Here is a 12,867-nt window from a genome sequence, read left to right on the forward strand (position 1 = left end):
GCCTTGCTCAGGAAGGTGCATCTTCGCTTTGTAAGCAAAGCGCAGACCACAGGTCACTTAACGCAGGCGAGTTGTGCATCTTTTCACTGCTAAGAGATCCTCTGCTTGGCAAGCAGATCTAGTGGGTGCCTTTTCCATACCACTGCTAAATTCTCTGCCACCTCATTTTCCTTCTCACAAGGGGCTCCTTCTTCATCTCTCCTCAGTTCCAATTAACAGGCTTGTTTTACAAATAAGGGAGATGGAGCGTTGCTGGCTTGGTTTGGTTTGCCTTTGTTCTAGTTTTTAGCATATGATTAGTACCGTAGTTTCTGGCTGTGAGCTGCCCTGATATCTATGGGTGGAGGGCAGTAGTAGTACTAGTACTAGTATTATTAATAATAATAATAATAATGGTGATGATATTTTTTGTAGGGCTTGGAGTGAGTGGGTGATGGCCAGCTGCTGGAATGAATGGGGTCGGTGCTAAATGGTCTGGTGTCCCCCCTAGGGACCTTGTTGGTGGGGTGGGGTGGGGTGGCCAGAGAAGGAGCCCATCCCCGAAGAAGAAGATGAAGAAGAAGAAGAAGAAGAAGAAGAAGAAGAAGAAGAAGAAGAAGAAGAAGAAGAAGAAGAAGAAGAAGAGCGGAGGGAGGAGGCTTCCCTTCCCTGGGGTAGAGTTGCCCATAACATTAAACACAGGGCACGATTCCAGGGAGAGAGAGAGAAACCAGGGCAGCAGGTGCTGCTACTCACGGCTCGGGCTAGATAGGGGGCAAATGGGGGGGGGTGACTCTCTTCATCTTCTTCTTCCTTCCCACTTGCCATCGCCCTCCTCCCTCTTCCCACAGGGCAGGTGGAGGAGAGAGAGAGAGAGAGAGAGAGAGCGCTGCACGCCAGCCAGCCATATAGTTGGTGGGGCGCAGCTTCCATCCTAAGCTTCTGCAGGGATCGCTCTCCTCCCGCAGAGGCTTGGGAAGGAAGCCGCATACCCGCCAGCCATATGGTTGGCAAGGCGCAGCTGGCGGGTGCAGGGAAAGGGGAGGCCGCCCGCAAAGCTGCGCAGCTCCCCCACTCGCTGGGGCGCACCTGAGAGGCCAGCGCCCTGGCGCAATGAACCACTAAGCCCTATGGGAAAGACGCCTCTGTCCTCTATATCTGGGGTTCCAGGTTCTTCAGTTCCAAGACATTTCATTATAATCCTCAGCAGGGGCAACAAGTTGATCAGCCTGATCCATGAGGTGATGCCTTGCAATACTGTGGGATTGCGGAGGTGGGGGAGGGGAACGCGTGGATTTCTCATACCCCCTTTCCAAGCTTTTGTTTTCAGAAAACTTCTACATAAAAATCACATCAGCGAAATCATTAAAGGCTCAGTTGTAGGGTGTGTGTGTGTGTGTGTGTGTGTGTGTGTGTTTTTAATAAAGAAAATGCATTTCTGCCCTGCAGCCAAATAACTTCTTTACAACTCAGTGGCAGTTTAAAGAATAACGTTTTTGTATTAAAAATAAATAAATCTTAAAACCAATTTTTAAAAATCTTTAAAGTTTGGTCATAACATAATGCGATTAGAAATTCCTACCCCAGTAAAATCCAGGAGGAATGCTGGAATTATAGCTCAAGCAAAAAAACAAAACAGGAAAAAAAACGCAAGCAAAAAAAACACCCTCTCTTGTCCCATGTTTTGTTCCTGCAAAGAACTTGTGTGAGGAACGTAAGAGTTGGAGTCAGAGAGAATCTGCTCCATTGTTTTGACCCAGTAAAACTATGTTCTGTTTGCTGGACTTCCTTCACCCCATCCTGCAGGCCAATTCCAGTCCTGGTGGGCTCCCCACTGCATCAGTGCTTCCCTCCCCCCAGCTGTGCCACCATTCAACACTTTCCACCATGCCCCTCAGCACCCCAAAGTTTGGAAGACAGGAGATAGGAAGATGCCTTATACTGAGTCAGACTCTTGGTCTATCTAGATTGGTATTGTGTACTCTGACTGGCAGCAGCCACACACACTCACACACATGGGTTTCAGGCAGGGTGTCTCTCCCAGGTCTAGCTGGGCATGCTGCTGGGGATCAAACCTTTTGCATGCAAAGCATATGCTCCATCCACATTGACCCTGAAAAGACCAAATTCTCCTGTTTGGATTTCAGGGTGGCTCCTCCATTTGCTCATCGCCAGTCCTTGTTGCCGCCAAGAGGACATGGCATGTTACGTAAGGCACAGGGAATTATCCCTTCTCAATTAGACCCCTGGGCGCTGAACCGGGGCCTCCTTAGTTCAATGCCCGGTAGCAAAGCAAAGACGGGCTTATGTAAAGTTTGTTTTGTTTCGGCCACTCGGCCCTCAGAGTAAACCTGGGTGCCCTCATCAAATTTAATGAGCCTGGGGTTGAACTGTGGGCACAATCCAGCCCCAGCCCAAGGCTGCGGTCCTGGGCACACCGAAGCCAGTGGGATATCTTGCCCAACAAAGCAGGCCTCGGCTCAAGGAGGCCTCCTCTCTTGGAAGAGTGGCTTGGTTCAAGGTTGGTTTCTGGAAGCAGGTGAGAGACCCTTGAAATGGTCCCTCAACATATTTGGACCACAGACTGAGCAGGCTCTCAGCTCGCCCTGGTCACCATCCTCCCCCATTTACAGTGAAATGTATTGTATTTCTGTTTAAATTAGAGCAATTACTTCTCAATTTACATCTATGCATGCAAATTAGACTAGATGCGTCCTCTTTCGTCCTCTAGTTTCTAATGGCTGCCCTTTGCTTTCCCATAAGGCATTGCCAGAAAAAGGACATCCATTCGAAACTAGAGGACTGACCCTTTCTTCGCTTGCGGCAGAGTTGGGTGCCATTGTTTCAAAATGATCCCAACCTTAAGAGTAAAGCATACCCTCCAACATTTCTCCGATGAAAATAGGGACGTCCCATTCCATAAATGATAATTTTACTGTTTATACCCCACACGTCTGACTGGGCTGCCCCAGTCTCTCTGGGCAGCTTCCAACATATATAAAAACATAAGAAAACATTTAAAAATTTTTTTTAAAAAAACTTCCCTATACAGGATTGCCTTCAGATGGCTTGGTGGTTCGGATAACTCCATACCATACCCTCCAACATTTCTCCAATGAAAATAGGGATGTCCTAAGGAGAAGCGGGACATTCTGGAATCAAATCAGAAACCAGGACGGCTTCTCTAAATCAGGGATGTCTCTGGAAAATAGGGACACTGGAGGGTTTGGTAAAGCTGGTTCGTATTAACTCGACACCCATCATACAGGCCATTCTTGTCTACTATGAAATATCGCTGTATATTTATGCCTTGCAACTTAGGTGTGGCTCCCATGTAGCTGGCAGGCTCTGTTTCATTTCCGTTTGTTCACTGCCACCTCTTAGCACATGGCCCATATATATGGGAACTGCACACCATCAAACCCTATCCCAAAATAATGCTGACTTTTGCATGCAGTTGCATCCCTATCCAGTTCTGGGAAATGGAAGGAACAATGAGATTGGCCTGTGAAATAGTTCAAGGGAGACGGGCAGGAAGTTGCCACCTGGAGAGTGGACTGAGCAGACACTGACGCAGGGCCCCCAGGCCACAGTCTCCTCCAGCCCCCCATGACAAAACAGAATGTGTTCCTTTTTTAAAAAAAATGGTGGTAATTTGCATCTATACCTATAAAATAGAGCGTGCAAATTTTATGGTGATGCGATTTCTCTTTCGGCCATGTGAAAGTGGCCACCCTTGTGGAATGCTGTTCCAGGTGAGATATGTCAAGTCTTGATACTTTGATGTGCTTGGTTAAAATGCAGCTGTTCAAAAGGAGGTTATTATCCGAGCATTTTTCTCTTTTTGGTGTTACGTTAATGCTGCTCTCTTTAGATCTTCAGGTATTTTAGGAGTCACTGTTCTTTCTATTTGCTAGGGTTCTTGGCTGATTGTGTTAATGCTGTTCAACTGTTGTATACACACACAGAGAGAGAGAGAGAGAGAGAGAGAGAGAGAGAGTTGATGTATAAAACTGGTGTGCGTGTGACATGATAGCTCAGTTGCTAAAGCAAGGCACTCTTAATCTCAGGTTTGTGGGTTCAAGCCCTACGTTGGGCAAAAGAGTCGGTTGGACTAGATGACCCTTGTGATCCTTCCAACTCTATGGACTCGGCTACATTAGTAAAAAACACAATAATTTGAATGCGCTATAAACATGCAACACCAGATGGCACCAGAGAGCAGGAACTTTTTATATGCGTTTTTCTGTAGGGTTTTTTTATTTTGTTATAACGATCTAATTTCTGACTTATTTATAATGTTCCTCCCACCCCCTGTGTATAGATCCACCTTATGATTCTACATTTTATTATTGTAAAGCCACCTTGAATTCATTTTGAGAAAAGCCCAGGGGCGGGAACCCTGTGGCCCTCCCACTACCTGCTAGGACTGGTGAGAGTTGTAGCCCAACAACATGTGGGGTGGGCATTGATTTCCCATCCCTGATCAGAGTTTCTTCAAACATAAACAGACGAAGTGACATTCATTTTCTCTGCGCACTTGATTCAGACATGCACATTCTTGTGCACATGACTTGGCCAGAGAAGTGCAACTGAGAAATTCGGAGATGTGCAGATTTGAAAGGATGGAGGTTGCGTTTCAGTCCATGGATTGTTTCGGAAAGCATGGGCTATGTATGCGAAATGCGTCAAATTTCTTTCCCATCTCAGGATGCTTTGGGAAGTACAAGAAGACATTAGTGTGCCCCCCCCCCGCAAGCTCACACTACAATCCCCACCCAGAAGTGGCAGCTCTTCACATGTCAGGAGCTGTAGTCTGAAGCATCCTGAGGGCACCGGTTTGGGAAGGTGGCCACAATAAAGACATTGCCTTTAAGATGTTGCAGGATCCCGAGGGTGCTTCCAGACAGGATTAATGTTGTACATGGGGGTTGTTCAGATATTGCAAATGGGTCATTGGGAACAGGTTTTTATTTATTTATCTATCTATCTGATTTCCCCTGGAAAGGGTAAATCTGGATTAAATGGGGGAGGGGGGGATACAGACTGGCATTTTTATGCCAACGATGTCATTTGGAAAGTGCAATAAAGCTAAAATAACACTGCAGGCATGAGGTGCAGCATCCTACAAGAGATGCCTGCCTGGATCACATTTGGATGCTTTTTTTGAAGGAAGATATGGGTTAACATCATGTTTAAGCCTCTGAAGGTAGATTACGGTAGATAGTTGCGGCTTTTATGTAATTGTTCCTGTTTTCTAATATACAACAAGCAATAACAACGGTAAAAATAAAAGATCAAAGCAAGAAATGAAAAAGAAGGTTACGAGGAGAGAGTGGTCCTATCTGAAAAATAGCATTATAATCCTTCATAAGCACATTATCCAAGAGTGTTTTTCCACAGGAGTCCAGGAGAAAAGGGCAGCTGCCAATCACGTTCCCTTACTTTAACCTAGATCAGAGAGTTGGCTAAAGTGCTTTAAAAGCACACAACATGATGGACGCCACTCCTGGCTAGGGAGATTTTAATTCTCCTTCGTACTGCATGTTGTGCGTTTTGAGGAAAGCTGCAGTTGTTCACTGAGTCGCGAGAGTGAAATGGCACTTCTATCCTGCTGGAAACTATAGATTCTCTTTTTTCCCCCAGCATAAGAGCACGCCCCGAAACACACTGCGTGTGTCATAGATTAACGGTGCCACCAAGGCTAAATGGGTGTACTTGCGTGACTAGGAATTCTGGAGCGGATCACCTCAGTTCTCCTCCACTTTGGCAGGGCTACAGGGCTCGTGTTTTCACATGAATGAACGGCTCTTGAACGATTTGTGGCTGAATTTCTCAAAGTTGTTAGGAACAAAAAGGCTTTTCTTTAGCATCGAGGGTACACAGCTACTGGGTTTGCCTATTTCTTCACCCGCCCGCCCCCCCCCAGCCTGGCGCACCGAGGAGAACATGGTTGCCGTATTTTAAGACACTGGGAAGTTCATTCATTTATCACATCCTGTTATTAAGATCAACCCTCTCTAATACCTCTTTCAGTGAGTGGGCAAATGAAGATGAAGGCTCAGTTCAGACATCATGGCAAACCACAGTTTACACTAACCATGGTTCAGACTCCAAACCATGGTTTGAGTTTTACAGGCATACAGGAAATACTACAGTTTAGAGCAGCTTTGGTTTGCTCTCTGCTGTTGGCAGAGCAATGGCGGTAACTGTGATGCTCCTCCTGTATTGTCTGGGGGCGTCAGCCTGAGATTGGTGGGCGGTTGTAGTGTTGCCAAGGTTGCTGACGGCATGTCTGCTGTGTTTCGTTTTGTGTGTGTGTGTTGCTTTAGTTCATTTTTGCCGCATTTCCCCATCCTATCATGGCCTGCAAATGGGTTAAGCGTAGCAGCTCTTTGGATGGTCTAACAACTGCATCTGCAGGCCTCTCCATCTTCCCCTTGGGACTCTCATAAGAACGTAATAATAGAATGCTGGATCAGGCCAATGGCCCATCTAGTCCAGCATCCTATCCTCACAGTGGCCCATACAAATGCCTGTGGGAAACCAGCAAGGTTGTGAGCCCTGTGGTTTCCAGCAGCTGATGTTCAGAAGCTTGCTGCCTCCAGCTATGGAGGAAGAGCATAGCCATCATGGCTAGTAGCCATCGATAGCCCTCTCCTCCATGGATTTGTCTAATGCTTTTCTAAAGCCATCGAACTTGGTGACCATCACTGCCTCCATAGTTTAACTATGCACTCTTCTTCTGTGACAGTTTTGAGGAACCTCTTGCCCTCCCACCTGATGCCATTCATATGGGTGTGGGTCAGGGTAAGATGTTGTCTGAGCTGAAAGCAGGGGCTCAGAGCCCTGAGCAAGCTCTGCCAGCATTGATTATTGTCGAGTCTCATGGAGCGCCATGCTTAGGTGCGATGATCAGGCAACAGCTGGATCTTGGGAAAGGGGGCTCCACAAAGCACCAACCATCAGCTAATGCATCAGCTAATGGCATTTTAGTGTTCCCCTCCCGGTTCACTTTCATTCATATGATTTCACTCACATCAACAAGAGCAGGGAAAGTGAAAAGCTCTCCCGCAGACATTCTCTTAGATGGCAGAGAATTCCCTTGCCTTGAGAAATTTTCCAGCGTGAAAAACAAAAAAAGGAAAAAAGCTTGGCTAGTGAATTCCCAATGTTCCTCTTCAAAGATTCCTGTGTAAGCCCAGGGAGCTGGTTTTCATTCTAGGGCCAGCAGATGGAGACGAAGCCTCACACATCTGCTCATTTCGGGCTTGGGATTTCTGCCCCTCCCCACCCTTGCTTCTGTTTATAACCTAAGTTAGGGATCAGCAGCTAGCTGTGCTTGAGCCAAACCTGGCCCCTTGGGCGATTCTGTTTGGTACCCTGTTCTTAGCCCAGAAGTGAAAGCAGGATATGGAGGGGATTTCAGCTGTGGGGTTGACCCCCACCACTAAGGAGCACTGTGGCCGAGGCCCACACCAAATGCTGATCTGGGCTGAAGATTCTGTTGCCACTTCTGAGATCCTCCCAGTAGGTGCTCCCAGACTACACAACTGACATGAACGTTACATGGGATGTGGGTGCCCCATATCCATATATTATTGTCCACATGGTGGATTCCCCCCCCCCCCACATACACACACAAATGTGGAAGTAAACAAGGAATCCTAAGAAAGTTGCATGAATTGGGTGAAACATTTGTTGCTTATGGCCAAAGGCCAAAAATAACTCTCAAAACTAGATGCCTCCATCAATCTCTGTAAGTGGTTTTGGGGTACTCTGGTGCAAAAACAGAACTGATATATCTCAACAGATCAGGCATTCACACATGCCAATATTGAAAATACTGTGTATATTAATCATCATAAATAGAAGCTAGAATCAGTTAAAACAACCAACAAAAATAAAACAAAAGGAAGCAATAAAACTCAAGCAATAAAATAAATGATTAAAGTCATCATCACAATGACAATTTATAGCGCTCTCTCTCTCTCTCTCTGGGAGATTTCTTCAGAAAGAAAGACCATGTAAGTCACAACAAAAGCAAAGATCTGACAGTAGATGACACACCCTTTCCACAGTATCTTTTGCATGTATTCCCAAAAAAACAGGATTGCGAAATTTAAGAAGGGTGTGTCTGTGTTCAGCGCCAAATGGTTGAAAGCAGCTCACATTGATTGTTTCAGTCCCATCAAATCAGCAGAAACAGTATTCCTGGCCTGCTTTTCAATAATGTGGCAGAAAGGGTTACTGAAGTAACGTGTACAAACAACAAAGTGTCTTGTGACATCTTAAATACGAACAGCTGGGTGGCTGTGTGGGCTTCTGGGTGGCACAAGACTCCTTGACACTTTGCTGCAGCAGGAGAGCGGCACAGCTGCTGACCTGGAAGTTGAGGAAATGTAAACTAAACACCCAGACCTGTGAAAATTACCCTGTTGGTGGCACTGTTAGGTCCTGCCTGGTTGGCACAGAGCCACGGCAGCGTTTTCTCAGTGCCTGTTCCCCTTCTGTGAGAGGTGCATCTCACCCCCTTCATTCTTAACACACACAAGGAATTTTTAAACCTTCCCAGTCACCCAGACAATGGATGGCTGAAAGATACTGTTCCTGGCAACTTCAAAATTCTTTGCTGCCAGGGCATTGTACTCTTCCTTTGACATTTTTAGATGCTTGTAACTGTTTTTAGTGTGTTTTAATGGCATTGTTTTACTACACTGTTGTTGCCACCCTGGGCTTCTGTGCAACACAAAATCTTATGTATTTATTTAGCTGTGATTCCTGCACTAGACTAGATGACTCTTTGGGTCCTTTCCAACTCTACGATTTTATTTATTCATTTAGAAATGCTGCGTATCTCTGTGTTGTGGGTGGGAATGCCCATGCACGTACGTGCTTGATTATAGCACAGTTGCATTTTGCTCCAAGCCGCGGTTTGGGTCTGGGGAATCTACTTGCTCCCTCTGAGAGTCTCCTTATGTAACCCACCGCTCTTGAAAGGCAGGCCCTGACCCTGCTGCCCTCCCCTCACTGCACAGGGTCCAACCTATTAGCATAGCTGTCCTGGTTCCAGGTTTCCTCAGCCTAGTTTAGCATTCCGCCCAGGTTGACCGTCTTCCTTTGGAGAAGCTTCTTCTGAATATTAATTAGACTTTCCCCGTCCGGATTAAAACCTTCGCCAGAAAAGCCATTTGGCTGCGAGATTAAAGTTCTTCCACCTCTTCCTAACACCTCCTTTCTTTGTCATTCTGAGAAAGTTCTCCTCTTTCATTGACTGTCTTACTCACAGCAGCCGTGAAAACAATTTTTTAAATCCCGTGCCTTTTACTGAGCGCCTGAGCGCCAAGCAAATGATCCTGGGATCTTCCTTGAAAAGCATCCAATAGTTGTTTCAATAGCTATTGTCTGCTTAGGGCTTTCCTTTATGGCAGATTTTGGTGTCAGTCCAACTTAGGGAGTGGCGAATTACAGGGCTGGGTCCTATTCTGACTGGAGCTGATGGGTGTCAGAGTCGGAAGCACTTGGAGGATACCAGAGTGGGATGGGCCGTAGCTCAGCAGCATAGCAGATGCTTTGCAGGCAGAAGTTCCCCAGGTTCAGTAGTCAGCATATCTAGGTAAAGCTGTCTGAAAACCTAGAGAATGGCTGCCAGTCACTGTTGACAAGTCTAGCTATTGCTAGACTCTCATCTGCACCAGACAGCATGGCCAAAGGTCAGTCACCCTTACGTGTGCTGTTCATGAGACAGAAACAGCGGCAAGCTTTCATCATCATCATCATCAAATGCTGCCTAAAGACCTATCTATTTAAACTGGTCGCCACATCGTTCTGCTTTATTATTTACTGTTTTATTGATGGCTTTTACTGAGGCATCTCTTTGCATTCGGAGTTTTAAATGTGGTATGTACATTATTCTTTTTCAACATTACCTTACTGTGGGGTTGTTGTTGTTTTTTTGTAAACCGCTTAAGGATTTTGAACATTAAGCAGCATATAAATATGATTGATGGTGACTATGGTGACAATGCTGAGCTAGATGGACCCAAATGGCAAGGGTGGTCCATCCATAGCTGTCAACTTTTCCCTTTTTTAAAGAAAAATCCCCTTATTCTGAATAGGATTCCTCATAAGAAAAGGGAAAAATTGACAGCTATGTGTCCATCCTGTTTTGCTGAAATGGGAAGGTGCAGCCCTGCACGAACACCAGATATTCACACACACCCTCCCTTATTGCCTCTGCCAAAGCCTTGCTTATTGGGGTCACGGTTTCTGTATTTTGGAAAGATCTCACAAGAGCTCTGTGGGATCTTGTGCTATCCCTGCAAGATCTCGTGGGACTCTTGCGATATTTCATGAGGCTCTCGCAAGATCTCATACCAGAACCCAAAGGCCGCCTCAGCCGCTTCTCCTTGCTCATCCGGCAATGGGGTGTCTGTGTCTGCGGAGATGCCCATTAGATTCTGCCACCTGAGGCACCTGCTTCAGCCTGTCTCAAGGATGGTCTGGCCATGCTAAATGGTCTGATTGGGTAGAAGGCAGCTTCCTATGGCTTTGGTGTAGCTGAAGAAAAATACGTCTGCCAAGTACTATCCAAATTCTCCTCTTCAAGTTATTGCTATTGTTTTTATTGAGCATACTAGAGTAGCGAGATGAGAAGATATGCCTGTATATTAATTCATCTTCTCCTACGCCTTTTGCTCCTCCCAGGTAACATTATCGGCTCCGGCATCTTCATTTCCCCCAAAGGAGTCCTGGAGCACACGGGGTCCGTGGGGCTCGCCCTCATCATCTGGGTGCTCGGCGGGGGGATCGCAGCCCTCGGGTCGCTGTGTTACGCCGAGTTAGGAGTCACCATCCCGAAGTCTGGAGGGGATTATTCCTACGTCTCTGAGATTTTCGGTGAATTAGCTGGGTAAGTGGCACTTTAGCAGCATGATGCTTAATCTTTTGGGTCTCACAGCATCCTCACGGCAACCTTGCAAGGAGGGCTATATTGGCACATGCTCCTCGCTCCCCTGAGCAATCGACTGTGGTGAGTCCAGCACTTTGGAAGAGACAGCGCTGAGGATGCCTAGGGAGCTGGCAATATTTTGCTAAAAAGGGGGCAAGGAAGCTAGAGCCAGTGGGTCAGTCTTGGCCCACCAGGTGCTCTATTTCCCCCCAAACAACGCCCACCTGTCAATCAACTGAAAGATGCCGGGGATCAAACCCAAGGTGAGTGGGCGGTGCCGAGACGCACTCCTGAGCGTGTGCAGAGTGCGTTCCTCCTCCATGTCCAGAGGCAGCCGCAGGACCAGCTTGCAGGGTGTTTATATTTTTCAAAATATAGTCCGTGCCCCCACCCAAGGTCTGAGGGACAGTGGACCGGCCCCCTGATGGAAAAGTTTGTTGACCCCTGGCTTATATCAAATAAGGCAATATTCAAAAATCCATTAGAAAATTTTGGTACACAATAAAACCGACTCTCAAAATATCAGCAAACAATAATGAAACAGAAATTCGCTCTCAGCAATTACGATAAATCTAGTGAACTGTAATCAATAAAAATAACAGCAAGCAGCAATATATAAAATAACCACCTGTAAAATATCAAATTGAGCAAAAAGTCCCTTAACTTATAAAAAAATGTTGACAAAAAAATTATTATTATTATTGAATTCCTTTGCCATGCAAAGCATCATTGCTTTCCCACTGAGTTCTGGATTTGAACCCAGGACTTCCTGGCTTCTAACCCCCACACTGTGCTGCACCAGCTTCCCTGAGGCTGCACGATTTCCCTTGTTGCCATGGAGGCCTGAGCAGCCATTCCTGGCACAATCCTCTTCCAAACACCCTATTTCATGTTCGGAGGCAAGCATCCTTACTTTGATTGGTGTTTGAATGAAGTGGCTAGGGAGTTTCTTGTTACAGCCTGAACCACTGATGCAATGTTGCTGAGGGGAGGGGAGCACCTGCATAAAGACAGATTACCTCCCCCCTCCCCGCAATATCTCCTCTGGCCAAGAGCAGGTGCAATCCTAATTGCATAGGATACCAGGAAGCAGGTTGCATTTTGCAAAGCCTGTAAATCATGCCGTGAAAATTTTGTAAGGACAAAGGCAACCAGAAGAAAGCCGGCAACTCTTGATCATTTTCAGGGCCATTCGCCTCCCAGGAATTGATATTTATTGCATCTGAGAAAGTGCCAAAACGACGAGTCGTACATGGAGATATAAAAAGCGGCAAAGCTCTCCGCGTTGTTTCCTAAAAGTTTAGGCTGACAAAGGCTTCAGCTCCACCCTCAGGCCAGCAATAACTCAACAGGCAGATCGTGTTAACCTTGCCCTGTCTCCACAAGGCTGTTTTTATTGAGGCTAAAAAGGGACAGTAGTTTTTGAGAGAGCTGGACCTGACATCACTTGCCCTTGGGATGAGCACAGAGTTGTGAAGGACTGGGGGAAGACTGGGGAAACTGTGTTGGGCCAGGGAACACATCTGGGTTTTTTCCACCCAGTTTTGCTGGGACGGGGGTTGCTATTTTTTCCGGGGGCGGGGCAGGAATGGAAAAATTGGGGTGGAAAACAGATTTTGTGGTAGTTACCGTATTTTTTGCTCTATAAGACTCACTTTTTCCCTCCTAAAAAGTAAGGGGAAATGTGTGTGCGTCTCATGGAGTGAATGCAGGCTGCGCAGCTATCCCAGGAGCCAGAACAGCAAGAGGGATCACTGCTTTCTCTGCGCAGCGATCCCTCTTGTTGTTCTGGCTTCTGAGATTCAGAATATTTTTTTTTCTTGTTTCCCTCCTCCAAAAACTAGGTGTGTCTTATGGTCTGGTGCGTCTTATAGAGCGAAAAATACGGGTAATTCCATGAAGGAAATACACGTTTCTCTTTCATGCTTTTCCAGTTG

At 46.4% G+C, this 12,867-nt stretch overlaps 1 protein-coding gene across 1 annotated transcript in view; it reads left to right on the forward strand.

Moving 5' to 3' along the window:
• Nucleotides 1-12,867, forward strand: part of SLC7A10 (solute carrier family 7 member 10) — a 50,132-nt gene that overhangs the window by 20,543 nt on the left and 16,722 nt on the right. Inside the window, 1 exon segment of the mRNA XM_083629089.1 lies at nucleotides 10,687-10,891. Coding sequence (XP_083485215.1) covers nucleotides 10,687-10,891 — 205 coding nt within the window.

The sequence above is a fragment of the Podarcis filfolensis genome (assembly GCF_964270895.1).
Source record: "Podarcis filfolensis genome assembly, chromosome: 8".
In the NCBI taxonomy this organism is placed as follows: domain Eukaryota; kingdom Metazoa; phylum Chordata; class Lepidosauria; order Squamata; family Lacertidae; genus Podarcis; species Podarcis filfolensis.